This window comes from Eumetopias jubatus, unplaced genomic scaffold (assembly GCF_037043125.1).
Source record: "Eumetopias jubatus isolate StellerSeaLion01/CBP00866 unplaced genomic scaffold, mEumJub1_p1.0 scaffold_4, whole genome shotgun sequence".
Taxonomy (NCBI): Eukaryota; Metazoa; Chordata; class Mammalia; order Carnivora; family Otariidae; genus Eumetopias; species Eumetopias jubatus.
The window spans coordinates 141638033-141656867 of record NW_028274810.1 but is presented as its reverse complement, the minus strand read 5'-3'; the positions used below and the strand labels follow the sequence as shown (position 1 = coordinate 141656867).

The window sequence follows — 18835 nt, the reverse complement described above, 5'->3', positions numbered from 1 at the left end:
GGTAGCTACACCTGTAGCGAGTACAGTGTAATGTGTAGAGTTGTTGAATCATCATGTTGTACACTGAAATTAATGTAACACTGTGTGTCAACTATACTTCAATTAAAAAAGTTTTTTGGGGAGGCTGGGTGGCTCAGTCATTAGGCATCTGCCTTTGGCTCAGGTCGTGGTCCCATGGTCCTGGGATCGAGTCCCGCATCGGGCTCCCTGCTCGGCGGGAAGCCTGTTTCTCCCTCTCCCACTCCCCCTGCTTGTGTTCCCTCTCTCGCTGTGTCTCTGTCAAATAAATAAAAATTTAAAAAAATTTTTAAAAATCTGAAAAAAAGTTTTTTTTTTTTTTAGATTTTATTTATTTATTTGAGAGAGAGAGCACAAGCTGGGGGAGAGGGTGAGGGAGAAGCAGACCACCCCACTGAGCAGGGAGCCCAATGTGGGACTCGATTCCAGGACCTTGAGATCATGACCTGAGCCAAAAGCAGATGCCTAACCGACTGAGCCACCCAGGCACCCCTAAAAAAGTTTTTTTTAAAGCAAAAGAAATGAGAAAAAAAAGTGCATGGATGTTAATACAAGATGAGCTGTTTTCTGAAAATCCAATCTGGACCCCCAAATTTACACAGAGAAGGACCATTTGAACTCCCTGGGTGGTAACGGCAGCAGGAGTTGTGATTGGATACCCCCTGGGGGTACCCTCCCCTCTCTCCAGTCTGTAGATTGCTGCCACCGCAGTGGTTTGGCACATAAAGTCACCAGTGGGTACCTTGTTCAGCTTTACACAGAGCTGTCTCATGGGTGAGTGACCTGTGCACCTATGCTTAAAAGAATCCTATGCTTGGTGTATAGTCCTGTTAAAACTGTCTTGAAATTCTTAACAATTTTTTTAAACAAAGGAAGGACCCTGCATTTTCATTTTGCATTGAGCCCTGCAAATTATGTAGCCAGTCCTGGCTTTAGAACTCATTGGATTTTTGCTTCTTCTGACAAAAAGGAATGAAATTTACTTGCAGTTAGCCAGTGGCCCAGGAGGGAGCATTCCTCCAAATGCCCTGACATGCTCCCCTGCCACTGTTCCTTTTCTGTAATGTCCATCAGTTGGGTCTACTGTAACTTCCAAGAAACTGGATGGGTCTCTAAAGAGAACCTTGCTGAGATGAATTTGACCTCAGCAGCATTGCCGTTCTGTCAACAACCTCCACGTTGTTACAGGTATGGCAAAACATCTCTCCTGCCAGATTTCAGCCACTGGTGTATAAAGGACCCTACCTGGTGGCCTGGGTCCCCTGAGGATATTTTTTCCAGAATGGCCTGGAGCGGGGCGGGGGGGGGAGGGGGACAGGGGGTTAGAAAAAGATAGTATCAGTCAGAAGTTAAGAATGATTACTAAACAGTGAAGTTTTACCATTGATTGTTGCTTAATCTCCCTGAACCTCAGTTTCCTCATCTGCGAATGGGGCAAATAGAGGAGGTATCAACCCCCATAGGATTACCCAGAAGACAGAGAGGATGTATAAAAGACTGTGGGGTTCGTGGTGTTTAGTAAGTGTTAATGCTCATGAAACATCAGTTCTTTTTTTTTTTTTAAGATTTTATTTATTTATTTGACAGAGAGAGACAGGGAGAGAGGGAACACAAGCAGGGGGAATGGGAGAGGGAGAAGCAGGCTTCCCGCTCGCTGATGCAGGGAGCCCAATGCAGGGCTCGATCCCAGGACCCTGGGATCATGACCTGAGCCCAAGGCAAACGCTTAACGACTGACCCACCCAGGCGCCCTGAAACATCAGTTCTTTTTAAATTTTTAATGTATTTTTAAAAAATGTTTATTGAAGTATAATTAACAATTTTATATTAGTTTCAGGTGCACAACATATTGATTCAACAACTCCATACATCACTCATTGCTCACCACAATAAGTGTAATCACGATCTGTCACCATACAAGGTTATTATAATAGTATCCACTATATTTCCTATGCTGTACTTTTCACCTCGGTGACTTGTTTTATAACTGGAAGTTTGTATCTCCTAATCCCCTTCATCTATTTCACCCATCCCCCCCCCCGCCTCCCCTTTGGCAACCACCAGTTTGTTCTCTGTATTTAAGAGTCTGCTTTTTGGTTTATGAAACATCGGCTCTTAATCAGTTAGGTCAGGGGCCCCTGGGAGCACCCGATGATACCTATGGTTACTCCCCCATCCCTGCTCCGCTCCCAAATGTCGTCTCCGAAGAAGAGCTTGCCTACTCTGACAGTTTGACAACCCCATGAAGGTGGTTTCCAGACCCCGGTAAGGGCACGTGCCTCTCAATGTTCATTTAGGCGGTGCCATCTCCACCCCCCCCCGGAAGCCTCCACCTGTGGCCCCCCCCACCGCCGCCCCCTGTGCCCTGCCCCCTGGCCTGGCTCCGCAGGAGGCTTCTCCGCCAGGGTCCCGGCGGCCGCGCAGGAGGGGGCGGGCCCGGCTGTCGGCCCGCCCAGGGTCGGGCTCGGGGTGGGGGCTCCCGCCTATTACTGGATGGAAACTCGGTGTCCAGTGGGGCGGGAGGGAGGCAGGGAGGGAGGTGCGCGGGTGAAAGGGACATTGATGCAGCCTGCGGCGGCCTTGCAGCGCTGCGGGGCCAGACTCTGACCACGTCCCGGCGCCGCGTCTCCGCCGCCTCGTCCTCCTGCTCCGCGCTTGGTGTATAGTTCCCCGCCGCGCGCCATGCGCCCCCACGGCCCCGCCGCCGCCTCCCCGCAGCGGCTTCTCGGCTTCCTGCTGCTCTTGCTGCTGCAGCTGCGGGCGCCGTCGAGCGCCTCCGAGAGCCCCAAGGGGAAGCAAAAGGCGCTGCTGCGGCAGAGGGAGGTGGTGGACGTGGTGAGTCCGGCGGCGGGGACAGAGACGCGGGCCGCACGGGGGCGACGGGAGTCCGGCTGGTGGGGTGGGGGTGGTCTGTACAGCTGCGTCTGTGGGTCGTGCGTGCGCCTGGGTGTCCCGCTTTGTCTGAGTCCACGTGTAAGGTAGGACCTGGGCAATGCGAGCAACGCGCCCGTCTCCCCCACCTCCCCCCAACATGGGGACATGGAACTCGCACGGGAGACCCAAATGGTGGAGCGGAGATGCGACGTGGGTCGTGTGGGACGTCCCAAAATACATTTCTGGCCTCTGAGGGCCTCCCCCCGCCCACCCCCAACACCCCGGGAAGACGGAGAGGGTTAGGGCGGCAAGGCGGGAGACTGAGAAGCTTGAGTAGGTTAGAAGGTGGGCCTGGGAGATGTCTGGGAGACCCTGGACTCGCTGATCCCCTGGGTGGGCCTGGGCCAGAGCTCTGCGACGTGTCCTGTGTTGGGGCTGGTGGCCACGTCTGCCTGCAGGAGAGAATAACAACCCTCACAAAGTATCTGTCCAACTCTTTGTAACTTGAACACTATGAGTCATGTTGGGTCATCTTCCTAGGGAGTGTGGGCTGCAATTTACTTTGTCGGGCGACCACAGCTCAGGACAGGAATGGTTCAGAGGGATTAAGGCCAGAAGGGGAAAATGAAGAGACCCCGCACTAACCCTCCCAGGACCCGGGTCATTGTTCTGTTTATAGACAGATGGGCGGTCAATCCTTCCAGATACCCTGGGTCCTCAGCCTGTGGCCACCAAACAGGAGCATCACAGTGGAGCTAAGGGAGAAGACAGTTTTCAGAAGAGAAAACAAATAGCCCAAGTGTTTTCTGAGGGGCTAATCTATGGGAAGGTCTGTTTTCTTAAAGCTCTTTCCCTCCAAAAGTCAACAAACCCAATGGAGAGCAGAGCAGTCCTCTGCCCTGTGTCAAGAGCTGTCCTTTCACAACTACAATATTCCTTGGCACATAATAAACTTCAGTCCTTAGGCCAATCTTATTTGCAGACAAATGTCGTTTAGAGGCATTGCAGGACCTAAGGGGGGGGCATTGTTTTGATTAAAAAAAAAAAAAACCTCCTGTTTTTTTAAGCTGCCATTATAAACTGAGCTCCCTGGCAGCTAGTTCTATGCCAGATTCAAAACCTCTGGAAAAAAATTCCTGCCATTGCACACTGCACTTTTTGGTGATGTGCTATGTAATTTTGCTCCACAAAGCAGACAATGTGTTCAGGGCTTCGGTTCTATTTTAAGTGTCTAAATTGCCTAAAACTGTACCAAATGGCTGGGGTTCATGTGCAGTTTGCATTTTATGAATTTGTAATTATGATACACAAAATACCCCTTTTCTCCATAAAGCTAGCAATTTTTTCTTTTCCTTCACGGATTTACAGTACCTGCGGTTTCCCACAACTCTCGCCCAACTTGGAAAAGCTTATTGTGCAACCAAGCTCAGGTGCATCCTGTAGATTGGGTTTGGGTTTTGCTGGAGAAAAAAAAAATGTTCATGTGGTCACTGAGAAGGTTTTAACAGATTCTATAAAGCAACTTCTTTGTACAGGAGCTTTCAAAGCGTTCCTTTCAAGCTTCCAGCAAGCTCTGCCCCCTGGTGGCCAGTGGAAAAACAGGGGTTCATTCTACAGACATTTACAGAACGCCCGCCTAGTACTAAGCCTATGCTGGGTTAACATTTTAAAGTGAAAGAAGACAGATGTAATACCCGTGGAACCAAATTCAATAAAATTATGTGGCCACTGAAATGCAGGTTTTAGATAAAAATCTGAATAAACATTCTCAACCTTGGCACTACTGACATTTGGGGCTAGATAATTCTTTGTTGTGGGGACCATCCTGCACATTGTAGGATGTTTAGCAGCACCTGTGGTCCCTATCTCCACTAGATGCCAGTAGTACCCTCCCCTCCCAAGTTGTGACAACCGAAAATGCCTCCAGACATTTGCCAAGTACACCCTGGGGGACAAAATCATTCCTGATTGAGAACTAGTGATATATAGGAAAATAAAACTTTGTGTACCATCTTGCCTCAGGGAGGATAATAGTGAAAAAAAATCAGAAGTCTTGTTTCTCCCTTCCCACTTGAAATCTATGTCTAAACATGTATCTGCTAGTGAAAGTGGATGAGATTACTAAAACGAAAAGTAAGTCTAAAATAAACCAAACTGTTTTAGAATATTTTATACTTTAACTTGTCTTCAAATTGTGTTAAATACATTTGTACTTTTGTTACATACTTTTACTGTTTCTTTGGTAATAAATAGTGCCTTTTCTTACATCAGGAAAATGGTAGTGGCCAAAGTCATGACAAAAATCATTTATCAGTGATTTGATAGATGAAATTGGTGATGTGAGAAGAAATTGATTGGGAAACATTATTTACATGAGGATCTTTCCTAGGCAGCGGCATTACTGGATTTTATGATATGACCATGTCTAAGTCCAGAAGTTATTTTAATATATAAGGAATCTTGTTTTTTGTTGTTGTTGTTCTCACTGGATAGTGTCGTTATACAGAATGATAGTACAATTTACACCAATAGGGGAATGTTAAAGTAAAAATTTAAGTGGATTGCATTTGAGGTTGGGGTCCTAATAAATGGACCAATTCCAAAAAAGACAGGGGAATTAGACAGATGGAGATAAAATGTTACCTTTACCACATACCCAACTATGTTGGTGTGTGTGGCTTATGTGTGTGTGCTGGCCGACCGGTTTGCTAATGCTGCCTTTCCTGGGTCTAGACCCTGGTAAGGTCCACCCAAGGGAGTAGACACACCTGCCCAGTGTCACTGCCTCAACATGGTCTTGGGGGGTAATAAGAATCATCATGGCTGATGTACGCAGTGTGTACTGTGTGCCCTGCATGGGTCTAAGCACAGTTTTATATAGGATCTCACTTAAATCTCACACAAACCCTGTAAGGTAAGAATCTTTATTATTTTCCCTCTTATACAGCGAAGGGAACAGGCACTGAAATGTTGAGCAAGTTGCCTTATCTCACATAGCTAATAAGCAGTGGAACCAGTATTAAAAATCCAGAGAATCCATACTCTTAATTTCTAGCTGATACTCTTGCTGTCTGCCCACCAAGAAAACCAGAGAGAATCCTGGCACTTAAGAGGTTTGAGAGATTACTGCCACCCCACTGAAGGCGAGTGGTCACCTGTCACCAGGCCATTTGCTCCTGAGGAGACGTGAGGTTGGAGGCCAGAAGTTTTAATCTAATGACACTTCCTTCACATAAAAATAGAGAGAAGCGGGAGATGTGCAATCCAATTCAAAGATATTGCTGGTGTAAGACAATTATTAACTAAGATCTTTTGATAATTATATCCCTAGGACTATGTCTTAGGGAAATAATTCAAAAGACAAAAAAAGCTATATGGGTGAAAATTTTCGTTACAATAATACTAATGATAGAAAAAATAGAAATAACCTAAGTATCCCAAAATAGTGCAATGTTTGCATAAAATTTTTAAAGTATCATTAGGATACTTTACAGTGCTTTACAACATATAGGGTCAGAAGAAAAAAGCAGTATATCTAATTATGTTCACCCTGGAATACAGCAATTTAAAAATTATGTTTGCTTTTAATAAGCAGTAGAAAAAAGGCAGACAAATGAAAACATTTTGTCTTTTTTGATTGTGTGTGTGTGTGTGAGCAGTCTGTGCAAAAAAAAAAAAAGAATGGGAAAGAAATCTCAATATTTTGGAAATAACTTTAAAATCAGTTCTCTCTATAATAACTCATCTAGAACACATGCAAGTGGTATGAAGGGATTCTTGACTCCAAGGGCTCAAAATAAATGCAATTCTAGGGGCCCCTGGGTGGCTCACTTGGTTAAGCAACCAACTCTTGGTTTTAGCTCATGTCATGATCTCAGGGTCCTGGGATCAAGCCCCCCTCATTGAATTCCCAGCTGAGCCCCCAGTCAAGCCCCATTGAGCCCCGAGCGAAGCCCCATGTTGGGCTCCATGATCAGCGGGGTGTCTGCTTATCTCTCTCTCTGCCCCTTCTCCTGCTCTCTCTCCCTCTCTAAAATAAATAAAATAAACCTTTTAAGAATGCAATTCTAATCAGAAAGAATCTTTGAATCTTGAATGATGGGGGTTTGTCCCCTTTTCCTTTTTCTGCTCTAGTATAATGGAATGTGCTTACAAGGACCTGCAGGGGTGCCTGGGCGAGATGGAAGCCCTGGGGCCAATGGCATTCCCGGTACCCCTGGGATCCCAGGTCGGGATGGATTCAAAGGAGAAAAGGGGGAATGCTTGAGGGAAAGCTTTGAGGAGTCCTGGACACCTAACTACAAGCAGTGTTCATGGAGTTCGCTCAATTATGGCATAGATCTTGGAAAAATTGCGGTAAGTAAAGTCTGAATTATTTTAAATTTGAAGCAAAACTTAAGAGTTTTCATAGTTGAGTGTGAATTTAAGATTTTATTTTATTTTTGCTAAAAGACTTTTTACAAAATTAGGGAGTAGGGACCCTGTGGCTAAGTTAGAATTAATGAATAAAAAAGATAACATTTCAGAGTTAATTTTATAAAGGTATTTCTAAGACAAATAAATCACCATGGTATTTTAACCCTAATAATGTCTAAAATGACACTCCTTTTTTAAAAACGCAAACAAAAAGGGAGAGCATAAGTATCTGTGCTGGACAGTAAGCAACTTTCCAATCTTGTTCGAAAGTGAACTTAACTTTAAATTAGTACAAGAAAGGGGTGCCTGGGTGGCTCAGTCGTTAAGCCTCTGCCTTCGGCTCAGGTCGTGATCCCAGGGTCCTGGGATCGAGCCCCACATCGGGCTCCCTGCTCGGCGGGGAAGCCTGCTTCTCCCTCTCCCACTCCCCCTGCTTGTGTTCCCCCTCTCGCTGTGTCTCTCTGTCAAATAAATAAATAAAATCTTTAAGAAAAATAAAAAATAAATAAATTAGTATAAGAAATTCTGCTGTGGCTCCAGACACCATAAGGGTGGGAAGAAATTTCCAAGAAACTAACCATGTGATAGGAATGATCTCCCAAGTGGGAAGTCCATCGGTATTTGTCCTTATTCTGGGTAGCAGATGTGGCTTAAAATTACTAAGCTTAGGAGAAGTGGAACAGACCAGAGATTGTACAACAGTAAGCATTTAAAATTTTTTTGCCACATTTAGGGAGGAAAAGTACTCGGAAGAGCCTGTCTAGCAACGCATTTTGATTAATGATTCAGTCACTTAAATTAGGGTTTGCTTCAAAAGTAACTGGCCAGAGGACCAGGATGGCACAGAATTGAAGAAACTGGTGCTATTCCTAAGACTCTTTCTTTTGTTGACCAACTCTGTACATGGTTCCGTGTGTATATTATTATTATTCAACAATACGTTATTCCTTGATATCAACCACTCCTACCACCAGGCAAATGCAAGTAGAAGAGATCTTACTTTCACAGAACTCTGAGATGCTCCTCACCTCAGCTCTTTACTGTCTGTTCCATTATCTATAAAAATGTTTGAGGCTGTCTTGATTTGATTTTTTTGTACTAGAATTTCCATAGAGCTTCCAGAGTTTTGGTGACCGTGACCATTTTTATTTTCCTATGTTACTTCTTAGAAAGCATTGTGTTTAAATGTGTTAAAATGTTGCCTGCTTCTTTAAACTCCTGACATTGATAGACTGGTTACTTATGTATAGTTCATCAAAAGTTGCTGAGTTCTCTCTGAAACTATCCCTGTGGACTCTGAATTATTAATATGTTTTTAAGATTCTTTTAGGAGCGGTCAGAATGAGTTTGGGAGCTTTCTGAAAGTAAAAGATAGTAGACCATGAGCCAGTAGAGAGACAAATTTTGCAAAGAGTAATTAGAGAAAAAACCCGGGGCCTTCTAATTGTGTCATTATAGGTAAAGCCTAAAACCTCCACCTCTGCTTTACCCCTGATACTGTTTGCTGTTGCTCAAAAAGAAACTGGTCAAGAATAAATATATAGTCTAGAATATAAGTTCCATGAGGGCAGAGATTCTGTTTCATTTACTGTCGTTAACTGTAGCATCCAGCATGTAGGGCTCAGGAAATATTTTTGGAATGAAAAAAAAAGTAAATATATAGGCTGGTTTGGCTTAAAATACTGAAGACAAGCTGTTTTGAGTAAGACTAAAAGATACCTTCCGTGGTGTGAAGAATTCTAAGAATGCCATGATTTGATTTTCTTAGAGTGCCTAATACCAATATGAGTCTTTTCTCTGCCTTGCAGAGAATCTCTCTCCCTCTGTAAAAGTTAAGCTTTTTAAAATGTAGTTGGAGGAAAAGGAAAATTGAATAACATCCACACTACAACTTGAAAGCATCTTTTGAATGAAAATTGAAAATGCTAATTGAACCCTATTTCTGTGTTTGTGATAGGAGTGTACATTTACAAAGATGCGCTCAAACAGCGCTCTGAGAGTTTTGTTCAGTGGCTCCCTTCGGTTAAAATGCAGAAATGCATGCTGTCAGCGTTGGTATTTCACGTTCAATGGAGCTGAATGTTCAGGACCTCTTCCCATTGAAGCCATCATTTATTTGGACCAAGGAAGCCCTGAACTCAATTCAACAATTAATATTCATCGCACTTCTTCTGGTATGTGGAATAGTGACTGCAGGGTGTGCCTGATGGCTTTAGACACCAAAGTTTGGTTTTGAACCCACTATCATGCTCGTTCACCAGCCTGTGATAAAGACCTATAGCAAATTTTCAGTACCGAACTACTCATTCTGGTTGCATTCAGAATTCCGTGAAATGGATCTTTAAAAAAAATACACAGATAACTGGGCCCCGTCTCTGACGGACTGAATCAAAATCTCTGGGGATAATACCGTGTTTTTGTTTTTTTTTTAAAGTTCCCCAAGGTTGAAAATCACTGAGTTAGATGAAATGGCAAAACAGCCCATGATGCCACAGAACAGGGGTTTTCAACCCTGGCTACACATTAGGCTCAACTAGGGAACTTAAAAAAAATCCCCATACCTGGGTACCACCCTTCCAGGGAGTCTGACTTAATGGGTCTAGATGCAGCCAAGGCCCTGGGATTTCAGAATCGTTTCCAGGTAGTCTAATGCTCAGCCAAGGTTGAGATCCACTTGATAAGGAGATTATTTCTCCACCTTGTCCTTTAAAAGGATAGATGTTGTCTGCTGAATTTGTAAAAGAGGACATTTCTATAGTGCATTCTTTGTTTCTGCCTAGTATAAGAGAAAAGACATTCATTTAAACCAGTGGTCACTTAAGCTGTAAGAAAAAAAGTTATTGGTTTGTTTTATTCTATTTTAAGGTTCATTAAAGAAAGCTTGGAAGATACCAAAGAAATAGAAGGGGTGGGGGTGTCTGTTAATGTCATCACCCAGACACACCTCTATCAATATTTGGCTTTCTTGAGTTGCAGTGGGATTGTACATCATGATGGTCCCTACTGGGAGAATCACAAGATGTATGTATCACTAGCTTCATTCCCCTGATGTCTTGCAGGGATTTCTCACTAACCTTGTACTTAAAAAATGGCAGAGGGAAGAGAAGAGATCCCTCCACTGTTAATCAGAGGAAATTCTATTTCAGCATGCTTTGGGGATCCAAGTCAGATACTGAACCCCAAAATTAACATAGCACGTTTATTCCTGAGAAATCAAGGGCATCCCTTCTGCATTCTTCCTCAAATCCCCACACTGTCCTTGAGTTATAAAGAAGATATTTGAACCCCCTCTCTTGGCATATAGAGAAAGTCCAGGGAAATAAAAGTGTGTTATGCAGGACAGTGGAATCAGTGTTCAGGAAAGCAGAAACCAGCCCCTTGCCTGCCCTCTTGGCTCCCCAGCCCTCTCTTTGATCAGGTTAAAAAGCTTCATCGCTAAGTCCTTAGATACTTGTGCTGGAAGGGATGATATGTTTTCCATCTGAGAAGCAGTCTCTACAATAAGAAAAATCTGGATTAACATCAAAATTCAATTAGGAAGTGACGTATGTGTAGTATATATGTTATTAAATTATATAAATGTTTAGTATATATGTTATTAAATTATATATATAAGTATATATATTAAACATTACATACTATATAGTATGTATGTGATAGATACAGTTGGTATAAGCAACTTACTTTCTACTGTATTACCTTTAAGGTGTTTGTGCTAATATCTTGCTGTAATATAAGCCCTCAGGCCCAGGAACTGTGACCTATACATGCATATGCTTTATAAATTACTTAACATAGCAGTTCCCGACCATGGTGTAGAAATTTATTTGGTGTGATCACTTGGGTGGAATGTCAGAAGTTATTTGTTATTTATAGCAGTTTTTGTATTAAGATGATAGAAGTTTACCTCTGTAATAAAATCAGTTTCCCTCATACACTGAAACTCTTTCTTGAGAGAAAGGAGACACACTTATACTTAGCACGTTGAGGATGACTTAAAGCCTTGGATATGCCCATGGGGAGTTTGAAAAACATTTGAATGTCACCTTGTTACCTAGGGCCAAGAGGAAAGAAAACAGGTCTAGAACCCCCTAATCCAACATATTTTAGGTGCTTAATAAGTTGCAATATTACCGTAGAGCAAAAATGTTCATTCATTCAAAAAACATTACTTCACAGGTTCAAGACCATGAAGTGACCATTTGATTCTCCTCATGTGAGACTGATGCTAGACCCAAATTTGCCTTATGTCCTGTAGCGTGAGGTGAACGAGTTTCTAGGCCATGGACGTGCAGAACTTGGGAGAACATGAGTATTTCTGGCCATTCTCCCTCGGTGTGGTGCTAGATTAAATAGGATTGTGGCCACACTGCTTCATTCTCCCAGCTTTGAAAGGGGCCTGAACCAGTCAAGTCTGGATTCTGAGGGACTTACGCTAGATTCATTGAAGTGTCAGCTCAAGGAAGAAGATTGCTTCAGGACTACATCCCTGAGGCTCAGTTGGAATGTACTAATCTACCAAATGGGAAACCTGACCAGTCACATGATGGCATCCCTACACTACTTATATATGTCAGGACTCATTTTCTGAAAGAATGTGGCAACCTCTGGTTCCTTTCCCCCCTTCCACAGACATACATATCTTTTTGTCTGTTAAAATGACCAGTGGGGGATTTTTTTTTTTTTTAATATAGAAGGATCTTGGTAAGATGGACTGCAAGTCGTATATTAGTATGTGAAAGTCCAGAGACCCTAAGAAAAGTTGTATATTTATAAAGCATAAGAACATAGAGGAAAAGCAAGATTGTTTGTTTGTTCACGGTGAGGAAAGTCCATGTAAAATGGGATTCCCAGATCGAAGGACTGGTATAATGATTATGCTAGAATTTCTCTTAATGTTACAGAAGTCCTTTCTTCTATGCATCAAGTGTATAGGTAAATGTTGGAAAAGGCTTTCTTTAAAAAAGGCCTGCAAAGCAAGTAAAAGTCTTGGCTTCCTTTGTTTAGTCAAATAAATTGCTTTTTTGTTTTCAGTCACCTAAACGGTAACTTTCAGTAACTAAACAGATTCTGGTTTTATGGCTGAAACCTGTAAGAAAACTGCCTGTTCAGCTTATATCATCAGATGGATAGGTATAGGTTTTTAAAAAATATTTATGTGGTAAGAAAGAGAACTTATCTTTATGAAATCCTTATTAAGTATTAGAATTTTTAATTGTGCATTCAATAGATTTGTCACCTACTTTGCTAAAGTAATAACATTTAGGTGAAGATTTTTGCTTTTTGTTTTAAAGGAAGGTCTAACTTTCATCTCTGTTCTGCAGTGGAAGGGCTTTGTGAAGGAATTGGAGCTGGATTAGTGGATATTGCCATCTGGGTTGGGACTTGTTCGGATTACCCGAAAGGAGACGCCTCTACTGGATGGAATTCAGTATCTCGCATCATTATTGAAGAACTGCCAAAATAAATCCTTTAATTTTCATTCCCTACCTCTTTTTTATTAAACCTTTGAAGGGTTCATTTTAGTGGCATTTTTATATAATTTTTATGTATACATCTGAATAAAAAGCAAAGCTAAACGTGTTTCAGACCAAAGTGTGATTTCACACTGTTTGAAAATCCAGTATTATTCATTTTCCTTCCATCAAAAATGGTTTCAGGATTTTGTAGTTGATTAGAATACCTTCTTCATAGTCCCCATTTCCTGTACCTATAATTTGGAATGTCATTGTGGTCTTGAACTTTTCCTATTCTCTTAGGATAGCAATTTTTAAAACAGAAACGCTACCATACCAGTCTTTGTACAAGTTGTAAATATTCAGAACTGTTTTATATCTGTGAAATAAAAGCTATTTCAAACAACTTTAATATGTTAACCTAATTGCAAGTAAAATTAGAGTTCCATATTTTGAAAAATATAAAGAAAAAAAGGATATTTACCTGTCAGGAAATACATTAGCATTTTAGGAATTTTATCTTTAACAAAGAATAAAAAGATCGTTATTTTTTTTTAAGATTTTACTTATTTATGTGACAGAGAGAGATGCACAGAGAGAGAGGGAACACAAGCAGGGGGAGTGGGAGAGAAAGAAGCAGGCTTCCCGCGGGGCAGGGGGCCCGATGCAGGGCTCGATCCCAGGACCCTGGGATCATGACCTGAGCCGAAGGCAGACACTTAATGACTGAGCCACCCAGGCGCCCAAAAAGATCATTATTTTTAACAAAGAAAAGAGGAATTCTGTCCTCAAATTGCTTGCCACTTGGTAGGGAAGATATATACAAAAATAACAATAAATCAAAGATCAATATGTTGATTGACATAGAAGTTGTTCGAGGGGTGGTACAATTCAAAGGACGTTCTATTACCTCTGGCTGAGGTGATCAGAAAGAATTCATGATGAAGGAAGTACAGGTGTCAGACTGATAAAGTTAGGTGAGTCTTGGCCTTGAATTGGAAGTATCAGGCCCCTTTAAAAGGGTCCTGAACCAGTCAAGTCTGGATTCTGAAGGACTTACCTTAGATTCATTGAAGTGTCAGCTCAAGGAAAAAGATTGCTTCAGGACTACATCCCTGAGGCTCAGTTGGAATGTACCAATCTACCAAATGGGAAACCTGACCAGTCACATGATGGCATCCCTACACTACTTACCTGAAGTACTTTATCTTAAAGAAGCCTATAAAACAATAACAACAAAGCCTCCTAGTTTTTGGCCTGCAAACAATGACCTAGAAAAGGCTTAGAAATGACCAGTCAGGTAACACCCAGATTGTGATCTCCACATTCCATTTCCTACTAAAAGGAACTAAGCCTCCTTGAAGAAATGGGTTATTTCAGCTCGGGGGCAGAAAATGTACAGTGTGAGTCTGGAACATCATGGCATACTGGAAAACAAGGCAGCTCTGAAAGACAACTGAAAAGGATCCAAGATCCAGCTTGAATTGGTTCCCACTGGCAAAGATGGTACAATGTAAGCATCAATAAGGATAACAACTTGCAATGGTTTACAACACATCAAATATGTTTTAATGCAGAAGTTCATAATGATATTAACATAAAATTCATTGGTCAACTTGGAGGATGCCAGCAAACCAACTTGTTACTTTGAAAATTGGTAAATAGAAAAAACCAAGCATTTATTCTACTTTCTCAATATGAACCACATTTCTGGGTGACCAAACTGTTGATGAAGGGAAATTTGTCCTTATAGAAGTGTGTATGTATTTTGTAGTGTGTATTGGTATAGATAACAAACAAAGAGTGATGGAATTAGAATATCAATTTTCAACCCCTCATGAATTAAGGGATCTAGCAATGACCATCAATGACTAACATTCCAAAAAGGAAGGGACCAGACTATGTACCTCTTAATGAAAGTAACACCACCCAAGTAGTTTTGCCAAGAAACAATCTAACTTAAATTTGATATAGCTTCCAGATATAACCCTTAAATTTTAGGAATATTTTTAGGGGATAGAAGAACATGTTAATTGACATAACAATCATAATCAGCAAATCTAGACTGTGGGAAACTTGAAAGACAACTTGGTTTCTTCAACAAAAAATAAATTGCAAAACAAGAGAAAGAAAAAACATGGATTAAAAGATTTACTATCATATCAGCCCATCTCAATGTTTGAACTTTAATTGGATGCTTGAAATAGTTGAGGACATTTGAACATTAACTGGATATTTGATATCAAATAATTGCTTATTTTTTAGGTATGAATACTGGTATTTTTTTTTTTAACTTTTATTTATTTATTTATTTATTAAGATTTTATTTTTGGGCGCCTGGGTGGCTCAGTCGGTTAAGTGGCTGCCTTCGGCTCAGGTCATGATCCCAGGGTCCTGGGATTGAGCTCCACGTTAGGCTCAGGGAGCCTGCTTCTCCCTCTCCCTCTGCCTGATGCTCCCCCTGCTTGTGCTCTCCCTCTCTCTATCTCTATCAAATAAATAAAATCTTTATTAAAAAAAGATTTTATTTTTAAGAGGCACCTGGGTGGCTCAGCTGGCTAAGCATCTGCCTTCAGCTCAGGTCATGATCCCAGGGTCCTGGGATCAAGCCCTGCATAGGGCTCCCTGCTCAGCGGGGAGCCTGCTTCCACCTCTCCCTCTGCCCCCCTCCCATTCATGCTCTCTCTCTCTCTCTCTCTCATTTGCTATTTAAATAAATAGAATGTTTTTTTAAAAAGATTTTATTTTTAAGTAATCTCTACACCCAACATGGGGCTCGGATTCACAAACCCGAGATCAAGAGTCATATGCTCTACTGACTGAGCCAGCCAGGCGCCCCATATTGTGGTTATTTTTGAATAATGTTTATCTTTTAGAGGTACTACAATATTTAAGGTAAAGTGGTATGATGTCTGGAATTTGCTTCAGAATATCTGGAAAGGAAAATTGGGTGAAAAGGAGTCTAGATGAAATAATGTTGAAAAGAGAAGTTAACCAAGATGGGTAAAAATTTTGAGAAATGGGACTGGGATTAAGGACATTTTGTGTGGGGACAAGAACGTTAGTTCAGACCTCTTTAAATTGGCATAGACTGTGAAGATACTTGGGTTCCATGTGAATGTCTACCAAAGAACATCCATTGCAGAGGAGGCTCTTAATAATAAGATAGACAAAATAACACACTATTGATGTCAGCTCCTTTCCCCAGACATGCCAGTGCTAGTTCAATGGACCTATGAACAAAGAGGCCATGGTGGCAAGGATGGAGGCTGTTCAACAACATGTTATTTCCCTTAAAAGGTTGGCCTGGCTAGTGTTACTGAGTAGAGACCAGCATTGAGTATGTAACACTGGCACCATTCCTTGAGAGGACAAGCCAGACACCTAGTGGACCTCTTCTACCATGGAGGGGCAGAGATTCATTCTCATGCAAATAGACATATATTCTGGATATAGATTTGCCCTCCATGCCCATAATACTTCCGCCGGCACTACTATGCATGGACCCACAGAATGCCTTAACCACTGTCATGGCATTCTACTCCACACTGCTTCAGATCCAGAAACCTCATTTTACAACAGAGAAGCACAGCAATGGGGTTCACCCCATGGAATTAACTCGTCTTACTACATACCCCATCACCTAGGAGTGGCTAGTCTAAAGGAAGGGTGAAATGGCTTATTGAGGACTCATTATGGTACCAGTCAGTAGACAACATCCTAGAAGAATGGGGCTTTGTCTTACAAGATACACTATGTGCTTGGATCAGAAATCATTATATGCTGTTATCCCTCCTGTAGCCAGAATAGAAGCAGTGGAAGTGAGAGTGTGTTCTCTCATTATTATACCTAATAACTCATTTGTAGACTTTTTGCTTCCTGTCCTGGCAACCTTGAATGGCTGGTTTGGAGATCTTGGTATCCAAGAGGGGACTGCTTCCACCAGGGGACACAAAAGTAGTTCCACTGAATTGGAAGATGGGACTGTTCTAGTTTTTTATTGACTGCATAACTAATTTAGTAGAGTAAGACAACACAAATTTATTTATCTCATGGTTTCTGTGGGCCAAGGGTCTAGGTACAGGTTAGTCGAGTCTTCTCCTCGTGGTGTCACTAGGCTGAAATAAAAATATTGGCTCAGTTATCTCATCTGACACTCAGGATTCTCTTGTCAGCTCACGTGATTGTGAGCAGCATCCAATTCCTTGCAGCTGTGTTGAATAGCTTGTTTTCTTGATGTCAGGTGAGGACTGCTTTTAACTCTTGGGAGGTCGCTCCCAGGTGCGTGCTATGTGGCCCCTCCTCTTACAACATGGCTGTTTTTCTTCCAGACCAGCAAGAGAAATCGTCTGCTTTTAAGGCTTGCCTGATTAGGTAGGTTGGACCCACCCAGGATAATCTCCTTCTGGATTATAGCCAACTGATTAGGGACCCTAATTACACTTGCAGAATTCCTTCTGCCATATAACATAATCATGGACTTAATGACCAACTATGCTCAAGTAGAAATAGGTTGTTTACATCAGGGGGCATATGTGTTAGAATATGGTAGGTACCCACCACAGACGGCCACCTGGCCATTTTGCACTCTTTATACCACTGAATCAACAGGTGAAAAACAGGAGGTTAATCTATCGGCTTTGCTGATGGATCCCAATTACCAAGGGGAATTGGTTGCTACTATGGTGGAAGTGTTTGGAACCCAGAATATTTTCTGAGGTTCTTTTTAGTACTTCCATGTCAAAGATTAATGGAGAACTGCAGGAACCAGAAAAGACAGTGACTGGGGATCCAGACCTTTCAGAAAGGAGAATTTGGATCGACTTCACCCAAAGCTGTGGGTTGTGGCTGTGGGCAAGGAAAATGTGGAATGGGTAGTTAAAGGTGGAAGCTATAGATACAAACTACGACCTTGTGAACAAGGACAGAAACCAGGACTGTGGTAATTTTGGATATTTTCTCTTTGTTATATGCCTGTTTATACCTGCTAACCCTTTTCTTCCTTTCTCTCCTTCCCATTTTTATTTTGTATAAAAGTTGGTGGAGGTCAACTTTACAATGTACGTAGTCTTTAGTTAACAAAACATTCATTGGGATCATGACTGAATTTGAGGAGTATTTAATATAGCCAGCAATGGATTCCATGACTGTTGGGCTTTGTTTTCTCATATGGGGGAAGGGCAGGCACTTCACTTACCGGGAGAGCTGTCTCATGCTAGGGCTAAAATAGTTAGTTTCTCCATCCTTGTGCAGGCATTGGAATGTGTGTAGAAGGTTGCAAACGAAGCTAAGTATTCCAAAGGGTCAAACTACTCATCAATTTATTGCTTCTGAGCTCTAAATTCTATCTTCAGTACCTACAGCTGTGATAATGAACTGGCCTCTAACTATTTCTCCTTTAGAAGGAGCCTGCTAAGAGACTACTGGAGGGACATTGCAGACGAAAGAAGCTTGTCTTCCTAGTTTCAGTGTGCTGCAGTGTGCTTTTTCTTGCTCCTATCAGTGATGTGTGTGTCTATCTGGTGGTACTTTGCTCCAGTTGCACACCCAGAATGCACAGTCCTTTAACTAGGACTTGCAGCCCCAGCCCCGGTGGTCTGATTATCTTGCTGCACTTGAGAGGGACGCCACATACTCCTGGCCTCTGCTGCAGCAGCGCCCCCAATTCCCCAGCATGCCCATCCACAAGTCTCGGCTTGCCTGTCCCAGAGTTGTTCCTGAAGCCTTTCCAACGTGGACAAAGTCTGCCCTGGTTTTGCACCTGCAAAAATGTCCCAACTCCCCCTTGGCCACCTGCTCAACTAGCCTTGGCTTTGTGTCCTAAGGGATCTTTTCCTGCCCCTATTATGTAATTCTAAACCAGCTCTGATCCAGTAAACCCAGCAGACTTTCTCATCATCCAGTGGTCTGCAATGGCACTTCCTTCAAGAGGTCTGAATTTCAAAGGGGGACCCCTCTTCCAAGCTTGTCCTTCCATGGCTACTCTTTCTCAGCTTTAAGGTACTGTTTAGAGTTCCTGTAATATATTTATCATAGCTTAGCAATTCCTTAATCTTCTCCTGGTTAAATTT

At 42.2% G+C, this 18835-nt stretch overlaps 1 protein-coding gene across 1 annotated transcript; it reads left to right on the top strand.

The window, feature by feature from the left end:
* Positions 1-2700: 2700 nt before the first annotated feature.
* Positions 2701-12775, top strand: CTHRC1 (collagen triple helix repeat containing 1). The gene is made up of 4 exons (XM_028113398.1): positions 2701-2853; positions 7027-7248; positions 9266-9482; positions 12633-12775. The coding sequence occupies exons 1-4, from the start codon at positions 2701-2703 to the stop codon at positions 12773-12775; spliced, it is 735 nt and encodes a 244-aa protein (XP_027969199.1).
* Positions 12776-18835: the final 6060 nt, after the last annotated feature.

Bases quoted from the DNA above. Each gene is read 5' to 3' on its own strand.
- CTHRC1 (XM_028113398.1), top strand. From the start codon at position 2,701: ATGCGCCCCCACGGCCCCGCCGCCGCCTCCCCGCAGCGGCTTCTCGGC. The intron at 2,854-7,026 runs GTGAGTCCGGCG...TTTCTGCTCTAG, and splicing joins AGAGGGAGGTGGTGGACGTG to TATAATGGAATGTGCTTACA. The intron at 9,483-12,632 runs GTATGTGGAATA...TCTGTTCTGCAG, and splicing joins TATTCATCGCACTTCTTCTG to TGGAAGGGCTTTGTGAAGGA.